General features: G+C 40.9%; 1 protein-coding gene across 4 annotated transcripts in view; it reads right to left on the reverse strand.

Annotated features, from left to right (window-relative positions):
• The window catches only part of tbc1d22a (TBC1 domain family, member 22a), a 124,213-nt gene that overhangs the window by 27,303 nt on the left and 71,821 nt on the right, over positions 1–25,089 (reverse strand). For 3 of the 4 annotated variants that reach the window (XM_053862450.1, XM_053862449.1, XM_053862451.1), the window contains 2 exons: positions 12,746–12,821; positions 3,024–3,151 (listed from right to left, as the gene is read on the reverse strand). In XM_053862450.1, the coding sequence (XP_053718425.1) occupies positions 3,024–3,151; positions 12,746–12,821 (204 nt within the window). The remainder of the gene's footprint in view (positions 1–3,023; positions 3,152–12,745; positions 12,822–25,089) is intronic. The other variant, XM_053862452.1, reaches the window with a different exon arrangement.

Below are 25,089 nucleotides of genomic sequence, written 5' to 3' on the forward strand. Positions count from 1 at the left end.
AGATGGCAACACTGCAGAGAGACTTCCACCGCAGGGACAATCAGCACTCAGGTTAAATCAACCCCGGTTGGACGCTCACACACACACATGCACACAATCGTGGTAAAGGGCAAAGGCTCTCAGTTCCTCTTGAGTAGACCTTAAAGGGGCCCTATCCTGCTCATTTCAGGAGCTTTTAAAAATTGACAATCCAAGACACAGCATTAAGTCTGCCTATCGATCAAACAGTTTTGAAATGCCTTGATTTTTCAGCGGGAAATGTCCTCAAACAATGTCCACTTTGCCATGTGAAAAACCCTACATCATAAATATGGCACTGACACGTCATAAAGAACAACAGTTCAACACTTAAAAAATGAACTTTGGCGAAACACTGAAAATACAGGATCCCTTCAAACTTGATTCTACTCCATACCCACAAATTTGCAGAATACAATGTCAACACTCGAAGTACAACACAGATACAAGCAAAAGAGTAACAGACCTAAGGATGGCCGATTAACATATACAGATAAAAATACCATGAGCATTGCCTCTTTTGAAAGGCACATAGAGCTGCTTCAGAAAACTGAAAAAGAAAAGCTTTTAATTCATACCTAAATAATCTGTTTTGTTCTGTTTAGTAAGAAATATTTCATACTTTTAACATTTCTTTTACGGCCAATAATAAGACCAATGATAAAATACATAGCAAGACACAAGCATTTCAAACCCCCGCATTATAATGGCATCCTTTAAATTAGGAGCCAAGCCATAACAACAACAGGAAAACATACGACTACACTGGCTGCACTAACACCAGAATGAGAGGTCTTATTCCCTACACAAGAGTGTAAATTATGGTGCTGTTGTGGCTGATGGCCAAAAGAGATGTTACAGTCTACTGTACCCGCGAGCATGAGCAAGGGCATTTCTTTCAAAAAACGGTTGTAGAGTGTTAAATATTTAACGGTCTGGTTAAAAGGTAGATTTGCGCATGCAGCCTTCAAGACAAAATAAATTAAATATTAATTTATTGAAGTATTTCTGGGGAAAAAAAGAAAGACACACCTGCTAAGATACATCATGTCCAAAAACATGCTGCAAGCCGAGCAGACAAAGGCGTCAGCATGCATCAGTATTGACAACAAAGACTCATGGAGCTGCGAGTGAGCACATGCAAGATCATGGTGTTTGAGGTGTATATCCGGTGGAATGGGGGACCACCAGCCTCCATCACTATCCAGGGGCAGGAGATAGATATTGTGCACTCATACAGTACAGACAGCAGGGTGATCATCTCCACTTATTCTGAAGGAAATAGAGCTCTTCCAAAGTGTGGAGCAGACACTAGCAGATGTTCTGCCACTTTGCAGTCACCACCCTCGATGTACCAAGGAAGGCTGAACAAGCTGGTGAAGACGGCTGGCTGCAAGGAAACAGATCTTAGCAGATGAGGGTACGGAGAGAAGAAGCAGGAGTGCCATGACACACCTTTTCTATATTGTACAATAGCAGATGCACCCAAGTACTCAACTCTCCAAATAGAAATTCTAATAACTCTGCTGTTGAAACAATGGATGAAACAGTGTTATGTCATAATAGGCAAAAGGGTAATAACAAATAATAATTCAGACTGAACATTGCGGGGGGGAAAAAAAGTTCTAGTTCTGTGTCTGTTCAATGCTTACACAGCAAATCTGTTCTTGAACAGGATTTAGCAATTCAGAATTTTAGGAGATGGTTATGTACATTTTATTTTTCCCACAGAGAATCCAGTTTTCTTGCCAAACTAGGGGTCAGGTCGCCCTCCATTGTTGTTCAATATCCAAAAATATAAAACAACATTTTTAAATATGTACAGTTTGTGTTTACTGTATGTAAAAGTAATCAATCCGTTGACCTTGGAGAACTGTTACACTCAAGGCGCACACAAGCGAGCTACATTCTTCTCTCTCAACACACCCACACATGTAAGAGGAGCAACAGGTTGCACACGAGTCGCTGGAGGCTCCAGTGTCTTAATCGAGAACCTCATAGTGCCCGGTATGTGAGCTGACACCTCACTTCTCTGCAAGACTCACACCTGCAATAAGCATCTTTTGCATCCTAACTTCGAAATGATATAGTCTGTAGAAGATTAAGCCCAGACACTAGCTCTGAATTTGGAAAACAAATTCAGATCTTGCTGGATAAAAGTGTGACAGTCTCTAATTTATGCAGACAGTGATGAGTGACAGCAAGAAACAACAGCAGCGACAGTGCAAATTTGAAGCGACTGCTGCTACGACGACAGAGGAGAGGAATCAGCACTGACACCTGGCGCAGTGGGGGAGTACCCCGAGGGGGAACATCATCTGCACTTCTCTAATTTCTCATCAAACTCTTCAACAGCATCTCTGACTCAGTTTTACTCGCTATAAATACACACGGAAGAGCAGACGGCAGGTTTGAATCCTGCTCTTGGAAAACTCTTGTTCTGCAAAATTGATAAACCCCATTGCGTGGTAGAGGTCTCAGGGGTGAACTAGGAAGTGAGAATGCTGTTGATTTTGTAGACAAGAGAGGTGCAACCAGGCGAAGTTGCATTCTAGTCCTTGTTTGCAATAGCACCACTCCCACTGATAAAGGGGCTTGGGTTGGTGGAAGTTTGTGGATTACTGGATTATAATGTCAGAAGGAGAAAAGTGAAGGTTCAGAGTCTAGATGTCAATCACAACTTCCAGGGAATTTCAGAAATCCCTTAAGAAACTGCTCCTTATCTTTTGCACAAATGGCTGCCTGTTAAACAGTGGCGTTTCACAAATGTGCAACCAGAGAACACATTTATCTGTCACAAGCAATGATCTACAATTTAAAAACCAAATAGAAATACATTGCATCAGCCTACGGCGCGACCATTCTGCCTCTACACTTGCAATCTCCTCAAGGAAAAAAGACATTTAGCTTGCAGAGAATATCTTACGTGCCGCACAGAAAGGAACGGAAAAACAAACAATAAATAAGGGCAGTAGCAGCAGCTTTGTTTTGGCGTGTGTGAGTACCTGGTAGGTGTCCCACAGTCGGATCGTGCAGCGCAGAGGCAGCTCCCGCATCAGTAGGTTGTTCATCCAGCGAAAGGCGAACTGCAGGTACTCTACCTCGTAGTGGTGCATGTGGCGATGCACGGACTCTGGCAAAATCAAAAACAACCATTTGCTTCAGAGAAGAGCAATCATGGGCGCAGCTTGAGACTTGGTAGGAAGACATTTGGGGAATATTAAGAGGTGAAGAGCCTGTTGAGAATGTTTTTCGACGAATGCAGGAAGCTGTGTTCTGACTGACTGAGACAATATAATGTTTGCTTTACAATAAAAGGAATGTTTTTTGTGGACTACAACTGATTTGGGCTGCTCTTCTTCCAAACTAAAAAATACAAGGATTGAGATTTCCTAGGGAGCCAAAATGAGTTTTGGATGCTAGTAGGAGTAATGACCAAATACTTTCAATGCTAATCAAACAGTAATGCCTCATAAGATGGGCTCATCTATAGAGAGGAAGTTTTAGACAGAATGTCTCAGACTTGACTCGCTTTGTATGTGGATGCCAAAACTAGAGGGACACATTCCGATGTGGCGGGTTGGGTTTCACACATTGGGAGTATCCTCAAGATGAAGTGGACCAGGACGAGAGTCAGTTCTAGTCCATAAGTGCTTGCACGTATGAGTCTGTATAAAAACAGACTCATTAACAATGTAATAACTCTGTTTCCTAGTTTTTCAACGTGCAATACAATGTGTCAATATGTCACACGTTGTGGGCTGTAATAACAGCAGCTGTCAGAGAATATATAGCGCCATGTCGCTGTAACTTTTAATAAACACAAGAGACACTTCAAACATAGGCATATTAAAATACAAAAGCGAATGACACGTTACACTCATGTTACTGTCACACGAGCAGGGGTGCGAGGCAAACGCAAAGCCATTGTTTCACCCTCCTCTCCGCAGTTTAATTATCACATGCTGCAGTTAAAGCATAAACAAGTCGAGCTAATTAACGGAGAATGCATCACGGCGACAGATCTGTGCAAGCTGCCAAACAGACGGGGGGAGCGAGCGGAACAACTTTCCACTATGTTAAATTACGCTAATGAACTAGCTCTATCTAATATTAGCATCTTCAGCAAACGTGTAGCAGAATATGACGCAATAGCAGAGAGAGGTTTGTATGAAGAGAGGGACAGGCAAAAAATAACATTAAAAAGGAGTGGAATTCACTCCAGCACACTGACAAATTAAGTAGCTTTAATGCAACAAAGTTTTGGTCTACTTTAAAACGAAAAAAAAAAAAAACCTTCTTACTGTTGCAAATATAGGTTAGAAAAAAGCAGTAAAAAACGCAAATCCAATCCAGCAAAAGTTTTCTTTAGATTACAGCACTAAGCAAATGTGAGTGCTTTCTGAGTTGAATTTGTACATGAGTTTGAACCGAGAGATCCAAACAGGATGAAAGTAAATTTTACACACAGAAGACTTACTTCGTGCTTACTGTAGTTTCCAGGAAAAGAACCCCAAAAAAAGACCACAAAATGTAGGCAAGAAGCATGAAAATGCACCACATGCTTCCATAACATGTTCATTCGGACCTTTATAGTAGCAACAGTACACATCGTTCTGCCTTTCATGTTCCACACACTTGCCTGAGCTAATTGTGCTGAAACCAGAGCGTTATTAAACCCTTGCCTTTTCTTCAGCAGGCTCCATGTTAAACATGGTGGAAGAGGTTAAAGTGCATCTCTCCCTCATTGCTACTGGTGGGGAGGTCTTGGCTGAGGAGTGTGTATTCTCCTCTGTGTGGAAGTGTGGGCGGACAGCCAGGGGTCAAAGGTCATACAATGACTAGTGAGCGCTTTACAGGATTCTGCTGATGAGGACAATTGTGGTTCACTTCATGTTCTCGGTGGTACAAAATGTAATTACCTTTCCTTACCTGACACACTTTTGTTTCCTGTTTTGGTTTTCCTGTTTTGGTTTTTTAAATTATGTAACAAATCTTTGTTAAACAAATAAATAAAACCTTATGGCTTCCTTTTTGAATGCTCCCATTTTTTTTTGCACCAGCCTTTAGTCAAGCAACTGTATTTTTGTTCTTAATTCTGAAGTCAACATTTTTGTGGCATTTGGACAGCACCACCCAAACTTCAGCCTTACCAAGTTGAGCCATCTGAACTCGCTTTAAATCACGAAAGGTAATCCTCATACAAATATAGACCGAACAATCACAACTACAAACAGTGAACATGAAAACCACTATCACTGACCCACATCAATCATACTACATTTAACAGGGCTGGCAGATAAAACTCAATAAATAATGGTGGAACATTTCTGGACGATCTTTATTATCAGCTGTGAGCCTGTTTATTTAAACGTGGATAACGCCGGCTACTTGGATACATGAGGTCACCGTGTTCTGAATCTGATTGACGTCAGTATAGGACATGCCAGTCCAAAATATAGTACCTTGTCCAACAATTTATTTTTGGTTGGAAATCTACTCATAAACTTCCAGAAGTCAGAAATTAACAAGATAATATACGTGGTAAGTCACAAGGAAGTTCTGCCAGCCAATCTTATGTAGAGTTTGAGATGGCATATGAGCCTCACAAGGTAGCACGCAGACTGTTCATCGTCATTTTTTAACAAATTCAGAATTCACAAAGGTTGGAAATGCAGGATGGAGCCCCTACGGTCGTGTTTCAGTAATTGCCCAAATCATTTTTAGCATATCAGTGAATACAGGTGGATTCAAATACACTTTGAAATGGAGATAATTAAAGTTGTTTATACAAACACAGAGTTTTTTTTCATACCCATTAGCTACAGTCAGAAAAAGGAATCTATCTGCACGTTCCCAGAATATTATATTGCATATGTGTGGAAGAACGATGCACAAAAATAAGAGTGAACTGGTTGGGAATGAGGAGGTCTTAGATGAGGGACACTTGCTTAATTAGTCTTCTTATGAAACAAAGTGTAGGATGCCAAATATGCGGCTGCTTTGCCTGAGGACGACAACAATGATGCAGCACGGGGAGAGAGTGGCGCTCCTTCTTTACTGGCCAAACAAATATGTGAGGCGGGAGAAACTGTGTGATGATAAACGACGCTACACAAATTACACATAAACACATAAATTATGAGCAAGTGCAAGTCTGAAGGCAGGTGACAGACGTCACTAATACCTGGATGGCTACTCTTGTCAATCATCATAATCATCTGTCAAAAACATTTTGGTTCACAGCTGTGACTTTTAAGTTGCTGTTCCTTGATTTATCTGGATTTTGCAAGGTGTCACAACCATAGCAACTACTGATCCACTCCATGAGAGAGCCAGACTACTTTGAATGGTGAATCTATTAGACGATTGTAAAAAATACAGAACCTTAATAATAGACACAAAAAGTTATGCATGTAGAGTGAGGTACTGTATAATCAGATAACACTTCCCAGCTTGACTTCTGATCAACTTGCATAACTATAGAAACGAAAAGAGCCACACTGAGAAGCAAAAGGCCAAAGAAATGTGTTACTCTCAACTGTGTTGTTGGACTTGCGGTCACAAAGAATGTCTAAGGGAATGTCTAAAGACACCTCAGTCAAGTGGCTTTGAAGCTATAGAAAATCTGATTTTTACCCACAGTCAATCAGTGTGAATGCCTAGATGAGTAAACACAAATTATAAATCCCCTACAGACTTCAACAAAACCAAATCACATCTAACTCACGGACTATTCCAAAGTATACTAATTAAAACTCAATCAAAACCTAGTGGCAAATCTTTCTCCCACAATGCAAGCACAAAAACAAATGTGCTGTCCATCTGATTTCTCATTTGCATAACTAAATTCACCTTTTGGCGTTTTGCATGTTGATGAAGTCGTGCTAATGCACTCGCCTTGCAACAGACAGATAAAGAGATGTGAGGAATACCAGGAGGACACTGACAATGTCTTGTCTTTTTCAGGGGACAACACCAAAGGATAGTGGGAGATAGTGGTACTGAGCACTCCTGACAATCAACAAGAGGAAAAAAGTAAACTATTTTATATAAAGAAGTAAGAAAATACAGTATATTTTCAATACAGAATCAACTTACATCAAAGTTTCTACTTATCAAGTGCAGTAGGACCACCATCTCAAGAGTCTCTTCATATTGAGCTTCAACCAGCCTTATATTTATACAGGCCAAGCGTAAACCTAGACCCCAGCCAGAAGAAATCAAAAGGGCTCATGGAAGACGAATATGAATTGGTCCAACCTTGACTTGTAGTTTTGGTGAATGAGTGGCTTTCTCCACTCACACACAAGGCATCTGCCATTATTTTACAAACCAAACACCACTTTTCCACCCCTGACCGCAGCTCTACACAGTCCCCTCACACCGCGAGCAAGGTATAATAATTCAAAAGCACTCTCCCAAAGCCAAACTACCACACACTTCACCAGCACACTGTAACACAGATAAAAGGCAGTCTGATTCCAGTGCACTGTGTTCCAAGCTATTCTTTCAGGAATCGTTCTGACTAGAAGGTAAGTGGGCAAAAAAGTCCAGTTTCAGTTCTTCATTACCAAGAGGTGCATAGACAATCATAAATGGCATAACAGAATTTTATATCTTCCGTAAATGAACAAAGAGACTGTCTCAAGAGGAAAATACTCAGTCCTGAAAAGCATTGCCATGTAGTTCTGTTATTACAAGGTTTATTTGGCACCACTTAAGCATACCGTGGGTGTATTGAAGAGAAAATGTGCCCAACTAGACCTCTCTATTATTTCTTAAATCATTTTGCATCATGCAAGAGCACAGCAAGCCTCCAACCCCTAAACATCTTCATTTCCTCATATAACATATCGATAAAACTTATATCAGCTCTTCCTCTTCTCCACTTTCATGCTATCCCCAACACTGTTCGTCCAACATGTTCCATATACTATTCACACATAAACACACTGGACATGTACTGCACAAGATGGTGAAAGCACTGGCCACCAGTATCTACAGTGCAACAGACACAGAGATGTAATGAATACATTTTTAATGAAGAAACATTAAGAAAACAACAGAGGAGAATTAAGTGGAAGCCCAAAAAAATACACGCATTTACCTTGAAAGACCCCACTCTTGAATAAAGATAAGGAACTCACTCATTTATAATAGGTAATGAGCCAGAAAAGCACTATCCAGAATTAATTGTGCGGCTGAACTTTGTGTATAACTTATTTGCATGCAAAGCAAACTGGATTCATGCATTTAAATGGCACAATAAGAGAACAATGGCCGTCAGCTGGTCTCATTAGACCATCCAGTTCATAAGAAGACAAAGCCAAACAGGAGTACCATCAAGACGACGACGGCGGCCCAAATACCAAGAAGGCATATCTTAAGTTGCACCACTTAAAGGGGGACTAACAAATGACAACATGCTGCAAGGGACAAGGGTTCTATTGTCATAAATGGGTCAAATAATTCTGCCATCTTGTGATGTAATCTGAGGTATCGACTCTGTAAAGGAGGAAGTCTTGAGCGATACCAGCAAAAATATGAAGAGCATGTTCATGTGAACAAAGGACTTATGAAACCATGTCATTCTGCAAGCGATGATTCACTCGATGATTCAGGTTCTGACCCTGGAATGTTAGTGATGGACATCAGTCGGCTCCTTCACAGTGACTGGTGATATAAAAATCTAAAGATCAAAATAAACTGGGTGTTATACCCTCTAATGAAGGGTCAACAGTACACAACATATCGTGATGCTACTCTCTGCCGATTTGCTGATATATTAGTATCATTGTTTGTCATTTGTTTACATTTGAAAATTGTATGGTAGCCACTTGTCACTCGTTCTTTTTAAGTTGCTTCAGCATTTCTCATCGCGTTCTTCATCTTATGGGGAGAACAGGTTTTTTATACTCATTTAGACCATCAAGCCACCATGCAACAGCTCAGCATCATCGTCTGATACAGAAGCTGAAAAGCTTCTTTACCTGCACCTAATGAATGCACCGACAAGAGCGGACTCTTTTGACATCAAGGCACGTCTCCGGTTCTATATTAACGTAAAACTGCGCTGAATTTGAATTCACGTAAAAATACATTTAGACTTTTTCAGCATTCTAATTCAACAGAATCCCTTTCATATGATTATTTCATGATGGATATTCATGCATTGTACCAGAGCCTTGCTGGTGACTCTTTAATGGTTATCAGCAATTTTCTCTTTTTCTTAATTCAGTACCCAAATACTGTTGGATAAGGAATTTTTAGTCAAGACCATACCACAGTCAATAGACACAGGTAGATTGTGATAATGTAATGCTGCTGTTGAAGACGGTTCTGCTTTTTTCCCCACTAAAGGGAAAAAGATTTCTAGCAACCAAAATGCAAAACAAACGGATATACACTCGGTGACAGTGTGGGTCACCTCTCGTCCTCATGCACACACATGAAATTGTTTGTATTGTTCCCTTTAAAAGCCAAGTGCAGCAACTGTGGCATGACTCGACTAGAGAATTGAGAAGCAAAGATTCCTGCTGCTCCGCCGCCACATCTGGAGTGACAGCGCAGCTAACTGGATGACAGGCAACAAGCGCGACACAAATGTGGCACGGACGCTTTCCGTGGGGGGCACTATGCCAAGTCACTTTCCGGTCACCAGCTTTCTCATCTAGTAGCTCCCATCATCCATAAGTACACACTAACATCCTTCACACAGGACGCCACACATAATGGAAATTAGCCTTTGATACCAACATTCTTCAATCAGATGCAATTTAGTACACACAGAGTAGATAGCAGAATGTTACTCAAGTCAGTTGAAAGAGAAATGACAAGGAAGATCTGCAACGTTGCATGGACCAAGGAGGTCACTCCCTCAAAACCTTGAAATTTCATAAAAGGCCACTCTGGACCTGGAAACATTATCTCTCACTGGCCCAGGGATACTTAATTTTTATTGATTTAATTTTACTTATTTATCTTTTTAAATCATTTTCTGCTGGGAAGCAAATGAAGAACTCAGTCAACTGATGACAGAACAAACACGGGCCATATTCTAGCGGTAGCTTACCGGACACACAACTGCACACTGACTCAGCATTTATCATGATAGACATGACTCCACTTTTTATCGCCACACATCTGATAAGCGCTGATGGGCGATTTGAAAGACACGAGAGGCTATTGTTCCAGAAGTAGATGCTCTGTCAACAGCAGAGCGAAAAACAATCCAGTAACACGAGATAAAAGCCATCAGTGATCTCATTAGAGGTGGTAATGTCAGGCCAGGTAGAAAATGGCTCTGCCCCAACTGTGATGAGAGCGCACTTACGGTACAGCATAAAGTGTACAGTCTTTTTATGAGTGGGGATGATTTTTGATCTGATCTGTCTCCACAAGACGACACTCCCCAGACTGATGTGAATACTTACTGAATAAATACTTTGGATATATAAGAAAGCGTTTTATAAAAACATGAAAAATGTAAGATCAGCTCCATTGCTGTATAAACAAGGGCAACACTGTTCACATCTGATGAACTTACTACACACAAATGCTGGATATGCCGGGAAAAAGGGAAAGATTTCCATGGACGTAGTAAATAAGGACCTGAAGAGGATAGGTGTGATAAGGGAGGATGATCAAGACAGTCGAGGGTGGAAGAGGCTGACTTGCTGGCAACCCCTGACACGAAATGATCAAAGAAAAGAAGACAGCTGTTTCCATGACACATGTCAAAACACTCCTCCAGAACACCAGGTCAGGAAGGCACTTCCCAGCTTTGAGGAACAATTTACTAAGTAAAGCAGGATTCCATTATGGAGGTTTACCTTAAATGCCAAAGACCGAGTGCTGAGGGTTATGCATTAGAGCTGAGTTCGTCTATAAATAGAATTTCAATAAAACTTTCAGGGTTGGTTGAAAATGGGGCTCATTTCATTTTGATGGAGTTCAAAAGCCCAGATAATGAATGTAGCCAAGATTATGATAAGATAAATTGCGTTGGATGAACTTTTTTATAACAATAACAATAATAATTACTATGCGATAGTAATTTAGCATTTGTTGGCATCAACATTTTGGCTTATTATATTATATTCCCTGATCAATAAATCCATCCATTTTCCTTGGCTTAGATAAGTCCAGGTCAGAGGAGCAGCCATCAAAATAATGAGTCCAGGACTGCAATCTTTTCAGAAACCCAGAAAGTGACTATCTCTAGAGTTTACTTGGTCTTTACCACAAGGGCACCTCCAGGCCGCTCAGACCACCTTGCTTGTGAGGTAACCAGGAGACATCTTATTTGAGTCTCTCCAGGATGATGAGTGTTCTGAACCTGACAAAGAGAAAGTCCAGACGTGGCAGAAAAACTCATTTCATGGGTCTGTGAAAGCTTGTGACAGACAAAGATTTTTCTTGCAGGATGATGCTGCCTAGCCCTCCATCATGAAGTATTCCTGTTCCACCTCTCTCTACCAAGAAGTAACCATGAACAATGTGTGCCATACGCAAAACACACCAAGATAAAGTTCAGAACAAAGGATGCGGCAGCAACCTGTAGCTGATGGAGCATCTCTCAGCACCTAGTACCAGATTACCCATTTACCCAAGAACATGACAACGGCAACAGCAATGGCTCGAATAAGGCATTATTTTGCGCTGCTACTTTTTAAGTAGCAAAGGATATGATTCCGGCTGAGTTACATGAATCTACAGATGTGAATATGGATTGTTCATTAGCAGGAGAATGTAAGTGTCGGGACTGATGCTGAGCTGTTTATGAGCACTCTGCATGAGTGCAGACGAGTCGGTAGAATTCCAAATAGGCAGAGACAATCAGAGAGTCGCACGATAAAAAATGATATGCAGGAGATTTTAGGTGTGAAAACTCAGGGTAGACATCTATAACAAGAATTTCACATCATCAATTTTCAGCTCCTCACGCTCACTGATTTACCAGAATCGGATGCCCAATCGAGAGCAAGGGCATCAACCCGAATCACACGATTGGAATGGCACAATATGTCCTATGTTGTATATTGTTGTATTATATATAATCCACTTGATTATCAGGAATATCCCTTAACAAATGTAATATTTTGCGTTTTTTTATTTCCATTTCATTGTAATATTTTCAAATGAAAATGAGCACAGTCACGTACCAACATTTAATTACAAGTACTTTACAAGTACAAGTACCTTTTATTTATTTAGCTCACCACTTAAAAGCTTCACCTTTGTTCTTTTAATTTAACAAAGCCTTTAAAATTCACTGTCATTTTGCAATTCTCACGCCGATGGCGCAATACATTGACAAGTGGGTCCTATTTCCCCTTCTGTGATGCGACGTCAATATATTACGCATGGGAGAGAGAATGGGTTGCATCTTTTCAAAGATTAAAAAATGGTTGACTGTTGATGACTGATTCAACAGATTCTGATCTGGAAGGCAGTGTAAACTAGTAATTCAAATTGACATGGTGATGGACATCAATTCTGACAGCACTAACTTTAGGGAGCATTAAGTTGAATGTGATTGTGGTCAGCAGAGATCAAAAAACTGGGGGAACAAAACAGAACAAAAAAATACCTTGAACAAAGAGAAATAGGTGAGTAAAAGGTCATGAGAGGAAAGTACAGCCTTCGGATAGCAGAAAGAACTGAGAGATGAGTGCTGGATGAATGCAAGGACTGAAGGATAAGAGGAAAGCCGATGACTCACCGTCAATCCTGCTGACCAGCTCCTCAAGGGCTTTGACTTTTTTCTGGATTCCTGGCTGTGCAAAGGTATAGTTGTCCTGCAGAAAAGAGACATGGTCACATGGTCAATATTGGAGCCATTTGGAGTTTTAAATTTACAATTTGAAATGAGAATAAGAATACATAAATGTCAATGGCAATGAGACAAGAAAACTAAAGTTTCAGTCAGAAAAACCTTCAAAGATTGGCTATTTGCTCTGTGAAAATAATTTTCTGATGTGAGGTGAGCACTTGCTTCCCTTCTCTTTGCACCCACTTGTCCCCAGTGCCAGTGTCAAAATAAGCACGCCTGTCTGAAATTTCACTGATGCTTTATTTTCAGACAGAAAAACACCCAAAGACCATTAGAAACAGACCAGGAAAATATTTCCTGCTGACAAAGAAAAGTGGAGCAATTGAAATGTAAAGCATTATGTCAGTCCCAAATTGTTGGTTCAAAATTCATTGGCAAAATGTGCTACGAAAAGAACAAAGAGGACAGGACATCTTCATCACATCAGATTCAGCAGTTTGACCTAAATTCACAACAAGGAATGACTGGTAATTTGGCTCAACAGTTCACAACCGAAACACCCTCCTGCATTGTTCCATGCTTGAACCGCAACAATTAGCATCAATACAAGTCAGATACAAATCACTTCTACTTTTTTTGTGCAGGCCGCTTTGACGCACAACAATCTAGACTAGAGTAGATCGCACAAAGCAAAGTGGATCTGGTCCATTTCCAAAACAAAAAACAACATGACTTTAAATTGGATCTGAAAAATCTATGACCCACTAACAACACAAGAAATAATTGAGGAATTAAATTTTTTAAATGTAGTTTAACACTAATAAAACATATTGCCTACACAAAAAAGCCAGGCAATCATCTGTTCTATTCTCCCAAACATTTGTTTGTAACGAAATTTGCATGTATGGCAACGTAAGTACCGCTGTAAAATTTCCAGGCCAGTGACAACAGAAAACCCCCAACACTTCCGATCCCTCTGCAGTGCTTTGTTCAAAATTCTGAAATTCTGGTATCAGCACGATGAGCTATAGGTCCGGTCACAAGCGTGCATATGATAGCTGGAATGGAAAACGCCAGTCGTCGAGTTGCAAAATTCAATACATCTGTGCAGCACATTCCCGTTAGGTGAACGTGTCCACACCCACATGATAAGGATTACGTTTCCTTGAGGGGTCATTTCAGAGTGGCTAAAAGAAAACAGCTGATGCAGCAAACTACCCAACAGACGGAGGGAAAAGGGGGAAGAAAGGTGGAGGGCAAGAAGGAGAGAAAGAGCATGAAGAGGGAAAGAAAAGTCTTTTAAACGCCACCAGTAAACACCTCCAGTCGTCCTTCAAGCTCAGCAAATCTAGGGTGCGGGTGTCCTCGCCGCCCTGTCAGCAGGTGCTGGAGTGGAAACTGCAAGGACTTCTGACATTTCAATGCGTTCATGCAAAACTACTCAATCCTGAAGGTAGTAACCCCTTAAATTATAACCATAATCACAACTGTGGACACCTACTCCTAAAACATGATGATTTGGGGGAAGGTTTGTCAAAAGATATGAAATGATTTTCATCCCTCACCCAATTGTCAGGCTTGTGCTCCAAATGTCAGGAGCCAGCAAGGGTCTGATAGAATTTACATGTATTTGTGGCCAATTCAGAAAAATGAATTAACGGTGACACCTTCACAAACTGGACTGCGTAAGTTGCAGTAAAGTGTTTTTGACAAGTCGACCAGGCTGACTGTCTTACAGGTGCAAGCGACCCTTTGGTTGTGTATTTGGATTCCAATCCATGCCTTAATCCTCAACCTCAGTGCTCAACCTCAAAAACGCACGCTCGGGTGAAGAGCAAGGACTGTGCTGATTCTGAAAGTTAAGTTGAGGAACAAGATTGACGAAAGTAACTTGCTCAATTTTGAGATTTTCTGGTACCTACCTTAGGAATAGAGAAGACCCATACTACCCAGATGCAACTAATATATTTGCTGGCTGAATATATTTGGCGACATGGTGCAAAAAAAGCTACATTTAGCTCTGGTGGCGAATGACCACAGAAGCCGAACAGTGGTGACTGAAGCGATCACTCTCTGAAACAGTGTTTCAAAGAATCAATTCTACAACGCGATGTAATAGAATGTGTTTTTCAAAACAAATTGTGCCGCAGAGGTGACACAAGCACTGCATGCGAGCATGGACAGCGCCAACTTGTCAATGGTGTCAAGTATGAAGCGCAGCCAGCTCATACCGTGACTGTGACACTTCTGTGCAAAGTGTAACTTTTCACTTTCTGAAGACGCATCTGCAGTTAAGGGGTGTCCCATTTCAAGCCATGCATTGCTCTAAGCATTTGGTTTTGAGGGTTAAGATTAAGTAATGAACTTGACGGGTTAAGGATTGAGGATAAAGGGAAGAATTGGAATTCCCCCTGTGTCTCCTGATTGTCCTTAGAAAATCTAGGCCTGGATTTGTGTACGGTTTTAAAAGAGTGATGTGCAATAACAGTCCGCCAAATAGCTTAAAGAAACTGTATTTAATACTTGGTGAGTCGACATCCAGGCTCACACAAAAAAGTGATTATAAAGGATACGAATTGGAGGGGCGAGGGAAAAATTTCTGTTTGTAGAACTTGTTTAGTTATCTAAGATAAGATAACACTAACGTTGTGGTTATTTTACTCATGATGCAATTTACAGATATTTGAAAGTAATAGGACAGAGTGGTGGTACAGAATGCTGTGGTCCCCTGCACGTTTAGGATGGAGTAGCTACCGACATGTGAATCATGCTGTGGAGCTTTCATAATGCCATGGGTGATGTCAACAAAGTCACATGATTTGTGGTGAACCACAAGCATATATGAAAACTTCCTTCCATCCAATTACTTCCGTTCCTCCTGGCACGCTTGCATCACCGGTGGCCAGGGAGCTACTTTGGACAAAACCCTGTACTTCTTTCTGAAACACAGACCAACTTCTTCACCTATTTGCCTCGCGCCCCAAGTAGCTGGGATAGATTCAATTCCCTCAGACATTGAATAGAATAAGTGGCAGCAAAGAATGGTTTCGGATTGAGGGAGAACTACCAGAGTGCCGGGACGCACAGGAAGGACTCAACCTAAAGTCACGAGTTCACGCCACTCACATACAGTCTTATTATTAGTCCAATTTGTGGTCTTCTATGTAAACTGAGCAGAAATGTTTTCATCTCAGCTAGAGGATATTGCGTGTTTTTGTCCCCAGTGAGACAGGCATGCAGACAAGCAAAATGTATATACGACAAAAAAGGTTACTGAAGAATTAAGATTAGATGATATGACCTTTGTTTGTCGCAAAGTGGGGAAATTTGACAGCCAAGTTATAGTAGAGAAGCCTATATTTTCAACCAGTATTTCAAGTGCACTCTTTCTGTTGAGGTCATCCTTGGCACATGTAGTTAGCTTGTTCGGTTCCACACATCACTCTGGCATTTGGTTTTGTTTATTTTCTTCTTGTCCTCAGCTCTTTCTCCCCATTATAGCAACGCAAATACGGCGAGGTAGGAAGCAAGTGTGAGTGTTGCAACAAGTAATTACATTTGCATTATTGAAGCTTCCGGCTTTTAGCAAATGTTTCTTTCGCTTTCATTCCTCCATCAACTCGTTCATTTCTTTCTATCCTCTGGTGTTTTCTCAATCTTCATGTTGTATTTGTGGTTCTTTAACAGCTGATTGCACTGATAAACATTTAGAATTATAAGGAAGGGTGACGATGCAGTGAATAGTTTCTTTTTGGACAATGAACAGTAATGGGCAGAATTGAAAGAAGGTGAGGAGGAGAGTGCAGGTGGGGTGGAATAGCGGTGGCAACTGTGATGACAGAGTAGCAGTGGGAGTGAAAAGGAACAGTAAAATGAGGCGAAATTTTGTCAATAATCTATACTTATAACAACAATTATCCTTTCAATTAATATCTGAAACAAAAGCATGCGCACATAAAGTAATGAGGTAAGAATACAACGTTTCAACAATACTCCAACTATAATTTCCCTCCATATTTCTTGCCCTGTGAGCTGCAGAGTGGACAAACGAAATGTTGAATCTATAACAAAGAGTATATGGCAACAGCTGTGGAGGAGTCAAACATACAAGTTCACTGCTCTCGGGTTTGTTCGTCGCTCCAGCTGCTTCGACCAAAGTGGAACATATGTAAGCTGCTAACCTGCTTACAAGGTGCCAAACCTCGTTCCACAGAAAACCACTAGCGACTGTGCAATTTCGCTTGAGGCGGAAAACTGTGGAGAAAATTTGTGGAAATGTTGTTAGAGTCAAAAAACACAGTCTGAAAACTATTTCAAAATCCAGAGCAGAGCTTCATTTAACATATTTAGTGGTTCTTCAGAACAAAGTGGGCTTGCAACTCAGGTCAGTCGAGACTGCGCACAGTGCTAACTGACTGTCTTAGATTAAAAATCACATCCAGCTTGTTAACGTGAAATCAGATCACACCATGTCGAGCTGAATGATATATATTGCTATGTATATCACGTTCCGAACATTAACAATGTTCATATCCCTAAATTAACTATCTCAATTGTTACTCTCGCTTGTCCTGCATGTACAGTACAATACAGGCAGGGGCAAACTTTGTGCTTGCCCTTGCAAGTAAAGCAAAGAGAAACCAACCAAGGTCAAATTCATCATTGTTCTGCCATAATGTCACCATTTACGAAGCCAAAGGGTGCGTGTACTGGAGCTGGAGTAGGACTACACAGAATGGCATCATTGACAGGCAGTGAGATTTCCAAGTGAAAAAACGTTTGGGTGATGGAGTTTGGAAATGTTCATTCTCATTTTCACCAACATTTTGAGTTACTTTCAAATAATCAGATTGCTTGGCTGACTTGACTATTTTCCTCCTTCTTTGTCGAACCTCCTCTCTGCTAACAAAATCAAAATTACATGCCATTACATCAGAATTGTACCATCTCATTTCCTTCCAAAGGTAGTTGAACCTGCAATAAATGTCCTCTGGTCGTTTATTTCTTTCACCCTAGCCGAACAACATTTTTATTCTTCTGCTCGTTTCCCAGACAACTCGGACCTATTTCTCCATCACATCTTCCGTCTTGTTAAGACTTCTCTTTTTCATCTTACAGACTCTTTTCGTAAAATACAATATGATGGATCTTTGATCAGCTGAGGCAACTGGAGGAAACCGACTTCCACTTCATTATTCATACATTCTTCCACCATCTGTCCGTCCAGCGGCATAAAGTGAATGGGAAAGCTCCCACATAAACACAAAGGCCACCGCAAAGTACACAAACAAGAAGTCTAGATGTCAACAGCTTCTCGTTCTGCCCTTTTTTCGTTCATGGACGGTTCTCCCACAGTCAGCTGAATCAATAGCCCCTCTTCACCTCTCAGTCCTTTCTATTAGAGCCAACAATAGCTCAATGGTGGACTTAGATTGCCTTCTATTGTAGCACAGGATGTCTATCAGCAAGTTGGACAGGCCCGACACAACAATGCCGCAAGGGTTACGAAACTCTGAGAAAGAAAGAGAGAGAGCGCGAGAGAGAGAGACATAAGGGGGGCTAAAGAGATGACAGGTAAAGATAAAGTGCAGACAATAATAGATGTTCAGTGTTGTAGAGAAGACTGAAGGACAGAGTCAGTGATCTGTCAGACAGTGGCAGAGAGTGATTATATAAAGCAGATGACAGGTTGCGATAAAGTGTAGACAAAGGAGGGAAGGCAATTACAGTCATTCAGATGTACAGCAGCTTTCATTCACTTGTCTTGTCGATGAGGGTGTACATGTGGGTTTGTGTGGCTGGGAAAGGACACGGTATGCTAATAACAGCACACTTGCACACACACACACACACACATATATATATATATATATATATATATATATATATATATATATATATATATATATATATATATATAGCTATCGATATGGATGAAGGACTAGCTCTCTGCTCCCTGGTTGCTGTCGAGAACAGAACAGAAAAAAAATAAAAAATATAATATATATATATATATATATATATATATATATATACAACGACAGAAGCGTGGAAGAGGAATAACTCTTCAGCAATCATATGTCGTGTCATCCATTCAGAAGCCAGACTTCACCTCCAGGCCAACATCTGCTCCTTCCTTCACCTGCGCTGACCTGCCAACAAGGCTTCCCTTCCCTGAGTAGATGTTTGTAATGCAGATTAAATCATAAACATTGACAGTCCTGTTTCTGATAGTTTTTAAGGAAAGGGAATGAAGGGCAACGGAACGCTTTTGGTGCTTTAATGTGTGGGTAATCGCATCTACATTTCAAAGCTGACGAACATCAGACAAATCAAATTAGTGTACAGGATCAGACAGCGACACACACCAGCTGGAAGATGAGTGTGTTTGTGTGGCGGATTGAGTGACAACCTAAGGTGGCATCAGAGATCCCAAGGGAAGTCGACAAGCGGACAAGGAGTCTGGTTTGATCTGGCTACCGTCTGCTAGCCGTCAGTTCTCGGACCCTGGTTAGCCCCTCGATGGCGACCCCATCACGAGCTGGCAGCGTGGAAACAGATGGTCGCCTTGAGAATATGCAGACGCACAGTCTGGCGTGTTCTCAAAGGGAAGCGGCTCAGATATGGAGCAAAGTTGCTATTTTTAAAACGTCTTTATTTACTGCGAGCTGTTGCCTTAATTGAGTTAAAGTCATGTGATGTGGTTAAGTACTAAGGTACGGTTTGCATCATTTGACTGGCTGCATGTCAGGGAAGGTTGTGAAGGTCTTACAGGGTTAACATGCTTTTAACTACAGGTTGTCAGAAAAATAAAATGAACAAAAAATCAGTTCTATACCACAAAAATTCTTTCTCTTCGTTAAGGAGAACTCGAATTGATGTAAATGAATAGATGTGGCACAGTTCGGAAAACTAGATAAAAAGAGTGGCACCCCATGGCAAGGCAGGGGTGGCCAACCAGTCAGAGGCGAAGAGCCACATTGTGTGTTGCTGCTAAGAACCACACACTACAAATATGTAGGTGTGGCAGACATGGCTCACCTGAACAGCTAGTCATGTGACTTTGTGGCAGTATGGTGGTTAAAGCAGCCAGTTGGCGTCCGGTGTAGGTCTCTTGTGTATATGTTAAAAAATTCATATATTTTACCATGACCCTCCTCGAAATATCAAGTGGCGTAGACAGAAATGTGCGCGCCATTAAATTTACTTGTATATTTTTTTACGCGGCTCATGTCACCTATGACGTGGCCCCGGTCTGTGTATGTGAACGATGCTGCAGACTAGAGCGTCTCATCTTCACTCCATTGAATTGAACAGACTTCATGATGATCAAAGAGCCATATGCGGCTCAGGAGCCGCGGGTTGCCAGGCCTGCCATAAGGGCAAACACAAGTCCAGAGGAAGGTGGAACGAGGGTTATGGGAAAGCCTAAACGTGTTCATGTGACGCAAAAGCCCTACTGAAGAAAGTTAGACAGCCATTTGATGCCTTGGGAGTTGGTGTTGCATTTTATAGGCCATTTTTAACAATTTCATATTTATAAAAATTTTGTTTTATAACTTATTATGTATGCCATTTTAAGGATTTCATGTATCCATGTAACACAACGTGATTAATGACGATGCCTTATATGCTTTTTGTGAGGGATTTTTCCTGTTGACAGGATTTCCATCGTTTCCATCCTTATTTTCTGGTGTTACTATGACCTGCCTTTTTTAATACACAAAAAACTATAATAACAATAACAATGAAGCAAACAGAGCCCTGGTGCTGGATCAAAATATTAGCAGTATAAGCAGATTTCCAAATTCAGGGATCAGACAGGAATCAATGTGGAAATCACTAGTTTTTTGCTTATACACATCATGGTGTCTGTATAAAGATCTATCATGATATCATGACAAGGCTAATACTAAACAGAACACTACACTCAAAAAGCTGACAGCAAAGGAATTCTGCTGTCAACTAACAACCCAATGATTTATCTCACATAAATGCGTTTGTCAAAAATGAAAACATATGTCATGTTTTCTATTTGTTACATGAGTATCATCATCAATTATTCAGCATTATTGAAGGTGACAATTAATTCTACCATTGGCGTTTCCCACATAACTCTACCTGCAGTACATGTCTGCCAAAACAATTATTTTCGTATCATTTTGTTCCATCTCGTCAGTGGAAACTCAGGGTGTTTACCCATTTATTTGCGAGTCACATAGAGGTGGGAGCATCTATTGGAGGAGGGTGTGCACACATCTGAGGCCACCGCCTATTTAAAGTCCATTAAAGAGCTAAAAATACCTGCTGAAATTGTTTCACGCTTGTATAGAGTCGTACATCAAGCTACCAAACCGGCGGAGGAGCATTTTTATGTCGGACCCCCGCGTGTCCATGTGAGCAGTGAAATGTAATAACTTCAGATCCCAGGGTGAAATAGAAATTCTCAACGTTGGGTCTTAGGCTGGAAAATACATTTAGAAGCCCCCGCTGCAAAAAGGTATATCAGCAGAATTAGCATAAAAGGCAGCTGTTCATCTGCTGGTTTTAAAACTGAGAGCCCTCTGGGGTGTGCTGGCAGAATAATGGACTTTTAAAACTTTTTGACTTCATTCCACTCTCTGGGCAGAGCGGGTGAGACAAAGAGAGCAGCACACTCAGATATCATTTGGAAAACTGTAAATTACAATCAAGCAGTGAAGCATTGAGGTTTATGGGAGTTGTGGTTCCAGGATCGAGAGGATCTGTATACCTCAACAATCTCACAGCAGATCGAGAAGACGGTTGATATGAATAAAAGTGGCAGGTATGTTGCCATTTTGAACAAGTTAAATTTGATGTGTTAGCCAGAGGTGCTGTCCAATTTAGCGCCGTGGACAACTTATTGCCACAGAGGCTGAGATAACCCTAGGGTCGGCCTCACTAGCTCAAGGGTACTTGTGTTGTAACCACTACGTTCGCAACCTCATATTGTGACAAAGACCGTTCACAGGGTTCTTTCATAGCTTTTAGCTTTTTAATAATGAAATAGGTTTAAAGACAACTAACGTGTCTCCTTCTGGTTAACAGGCTTTCGTAGATTTGACGCATCAGGGTTTACGCTGTGGCTCAGCTGTTTGATGTGCAAATTGTGTCCAAGTGCCATGTGTAGCTGATGTGAGAACACATGCCCCTTTTCTATTTAACTCTTGCCTAAATGTCACATTAAAACCCAGGAATGGTCATGTGAGCCTACCTCAGCTGAGAAGTGTGGCACTCACAGTTTACATATTCCTATGGTAAGTTTAACTGTTTAGAGGACTCGACAGTGGTAAATCAAGGGCAAACTGTGTTGCTTCGATCAATTTATTTTATTGCAGAAAGCCAGGCTGACATTGTAGGCACATTTTCAGAGGAACACTTGCCTAATTTTAGACAAGAAAAATGTTTACTTCAGTATCTTTGAGGAGCTAATAGCACATCCAGACTTGAATTTGGCAGTAACTAATTAATACAAAGTGTTAGTGAGATATACTACCATTTAAATCAGAGACCATGTGTTTCATAGCTTCCAGCACATTGAGTGTGGAGAGACACACACAGTCAAGTTAATAAACTTTCCTCACTGGCTCAAAAGCAGTTAGTGCAAAGGACAGCACTTTGGAAAGAAAGTATACTCCAAACGTGTTTGAGTCCTGATGATACATGATAAAAACTATTTCAGCATTTTAAATTCTTTAAATTCAACAACAGCTTTAACCAATGTGTCGTGTCACTAGACAGTTTTGGTGTCTAATCTACACACTTCCACAAGTGTCTTCCACTTGATCCAAATTCCCCCAGTTAAAATGGCAGGTAGCACCATCTGTAATAGTACCCACAATCAGTACCCTCGGGAGACCCAAAACTAGCTGTAGGCTCAGACGTCCAATGAACGCTGCACCTCCAACGGTACAATTAAACGCTCATTCATTTTATCATATCACAGAGGCTAACTCAAGATGACTGCTTGCCACTACATGTATGCAGAAGACATATTTACAAACCTATAATAGATACTCAAGGTTTGTCCTAAAGTCAGACCTGGAGGCTGTCCTAGCTTGTCTTGATGATATCACTCACTGGACGGCACAAAAGTTCCATCAGGTCAACTGGTCCAAATCAGAAATCCACATCAAATCTCCTAACACCCTGATAGCAGCCTCAGTCCCAAACTCCATCCACATCCAGTGACCCAGGTTATCAGGTAAGGGAGCCAATGTGGTGCATACACAAGAATTTGGAAATGTACTCCCACACTATATCAGACCATTAAGTGAATTGAATATTTGTGCTTTATCATTAACTCAGCAGTGCTGATCCAGGTCTAAGCCATGTACAGACTGTCAAATCCCAACTCATCAACTTCAATGATGAGTTCTCCGAGTCACTTTTTCACAACACAGTTTGAGAAAATCCATATTCAATGTGATTTTAAAGCTTTGGACCACCTGAGTACACTCATTTAACTCTTCGAGTCAGCCAGGGAATTCTAAAATTTTAACCAGCTGTTTGGTGTACTTCCCACTTATCCACTTACAAAACTCGACACAGAAGAATTAGCATCACACTTCAACGACGCTTGACTTTTTGCTTGATGCTGTTGCACTCAACTGAAGTGAAGCAAAAAAAAAAAAAAAAAACAACAGGTGACCCCCAAACCTGGTTAACCTGGTACGCTTAGCAGAGTCACTGCATAGTGCAGTGTCCAGGCCTCACTAACGTGTTTTCATTTTTATTAAGCTGATATACAACATAGACTTCACTGACAGACAGATTTAGTTCACTAAATTACGTCGTTTTCTTGTAAAATAAAGAAGATATGTATACTTTTGGCTGAGAAAGGCCAGATACTGTCACAGCTGTGGCAGAGGTCCATCATCCCTTAATATCTGAGGTGACAGAAGTGTCAGAGAAAAAGGTGGTCAAGCCGATGATCGGAAATAGGTTTGGGCTCAGCAACCCCAGTGTCACACAGCGGAAAAAGACTTCCTTGAGACATGCTTCATCATGGGTCACAAACCATTTTGCGCCTGAGGCACAGAGATGCAAGGCTGCACAGCAGGGGGCGAATCGGACTCAGGCCACCCGAGACAATATCCGCAGTGAGAAAAGCCTCCCAGACAGGACATCTTCAGTAAACATGAGAACATCTCAAATAGTAATGATCAACCTTTCGCTGTGAGGTACAAATTAAAGAATGAAGTGGTGACTAAATCGTATTGAATTAAATTTAAATGTTCCTTCAGCATTAAAAATCCACAGCACATCAAAACATGAAGCCCAGGCATTAACCCTTTACACTAGAGACCAACATGTGCCGTTGAGGGTTGATAATGATACCAATTATAAGTACTTTAGGAGGCCAATAACTGACATTTGGAGCAGTAAAAATGAAGGAATTTTTACTACTCCAAATGAAGGTATTGTACAAAAATGCTAACTACAGCACTTAACTTTTTTAAATGCCTGACGCATATGTTTATTTGGAAAAGTAATAAGTAACTGACCACTAAATAGCGCAGGGGGTCCTAAACTCAGTAGCAACACCTATAAAGTAAATATAATAATAATCCTATGAATGAATTAAAATGGCTCCATAAAAGATTGCACAATTAATAAGTAAAAACTTCAAAACATGTGAAATTACTTATTTTTGTCAGTTTAACCTAAATGAAAAGGTGCTGGCACTTCTGAGACTCTGGCAACTTGGGGTGACCTGTGACACTGTACCACAGGTTGGAAGTATTTTCTTGTGTGTGTGTGTGTGTATGTCCAACTATTGCTCCCATGCTGACGCCTTGATTGGATTAAAAAAAAAAAAAATTTCACACACAAGTCAAGTCCATCAACAGCATAGAGTTAAATGTGGGGCCTCCGTAGTGTGGAGCGTCCCCAAACTTCAGTGAACTGCTCTCCACTGTGTTTTAGGAAGTGCTGCCTTATTTAAGACGTAGCGCCTGCCACGTCTTAAATAAGAGTCGCCACGCCTGAGCGATCTCATCCTAGATTACTCGTCTCTTAAAAGGCATCAAATAACTCTCGGTCCAGCCATCCTTGCATGAGTAAGTGGAGAACTGCAGCTGCGCTCCGGGTGAAAACTGAAAACTACTGCAGCAATGCTGTATCTGTTGTTAGGTGCTGCCATGTTATCATCATGACAGGCCCTGTGTGTGACATCAACGAAAACTAAACTAAACTAAACATTTTAAAAACAATTTTAAATCGGCAATTGTTCACCGATGCCCGATCCCACTTTAAGAGGCTGGTTCGGG

Source organism: Synchiropus splendidus, chromosome 4 (genome assembly GCF_027744825.2).
Source record: "Synchiropus splendidus isolate RoL2022-P1 chromosome 4, RoL_Sspl_1.0, whole genome shotgun sequence".
Classification (NCBI taxonomy): Eukaryota; Metazoa; Chordata; class Actinopteri; order Syngnathiformes; family Callionymidae; genus Synchiropus; species Synchiropus splendidus.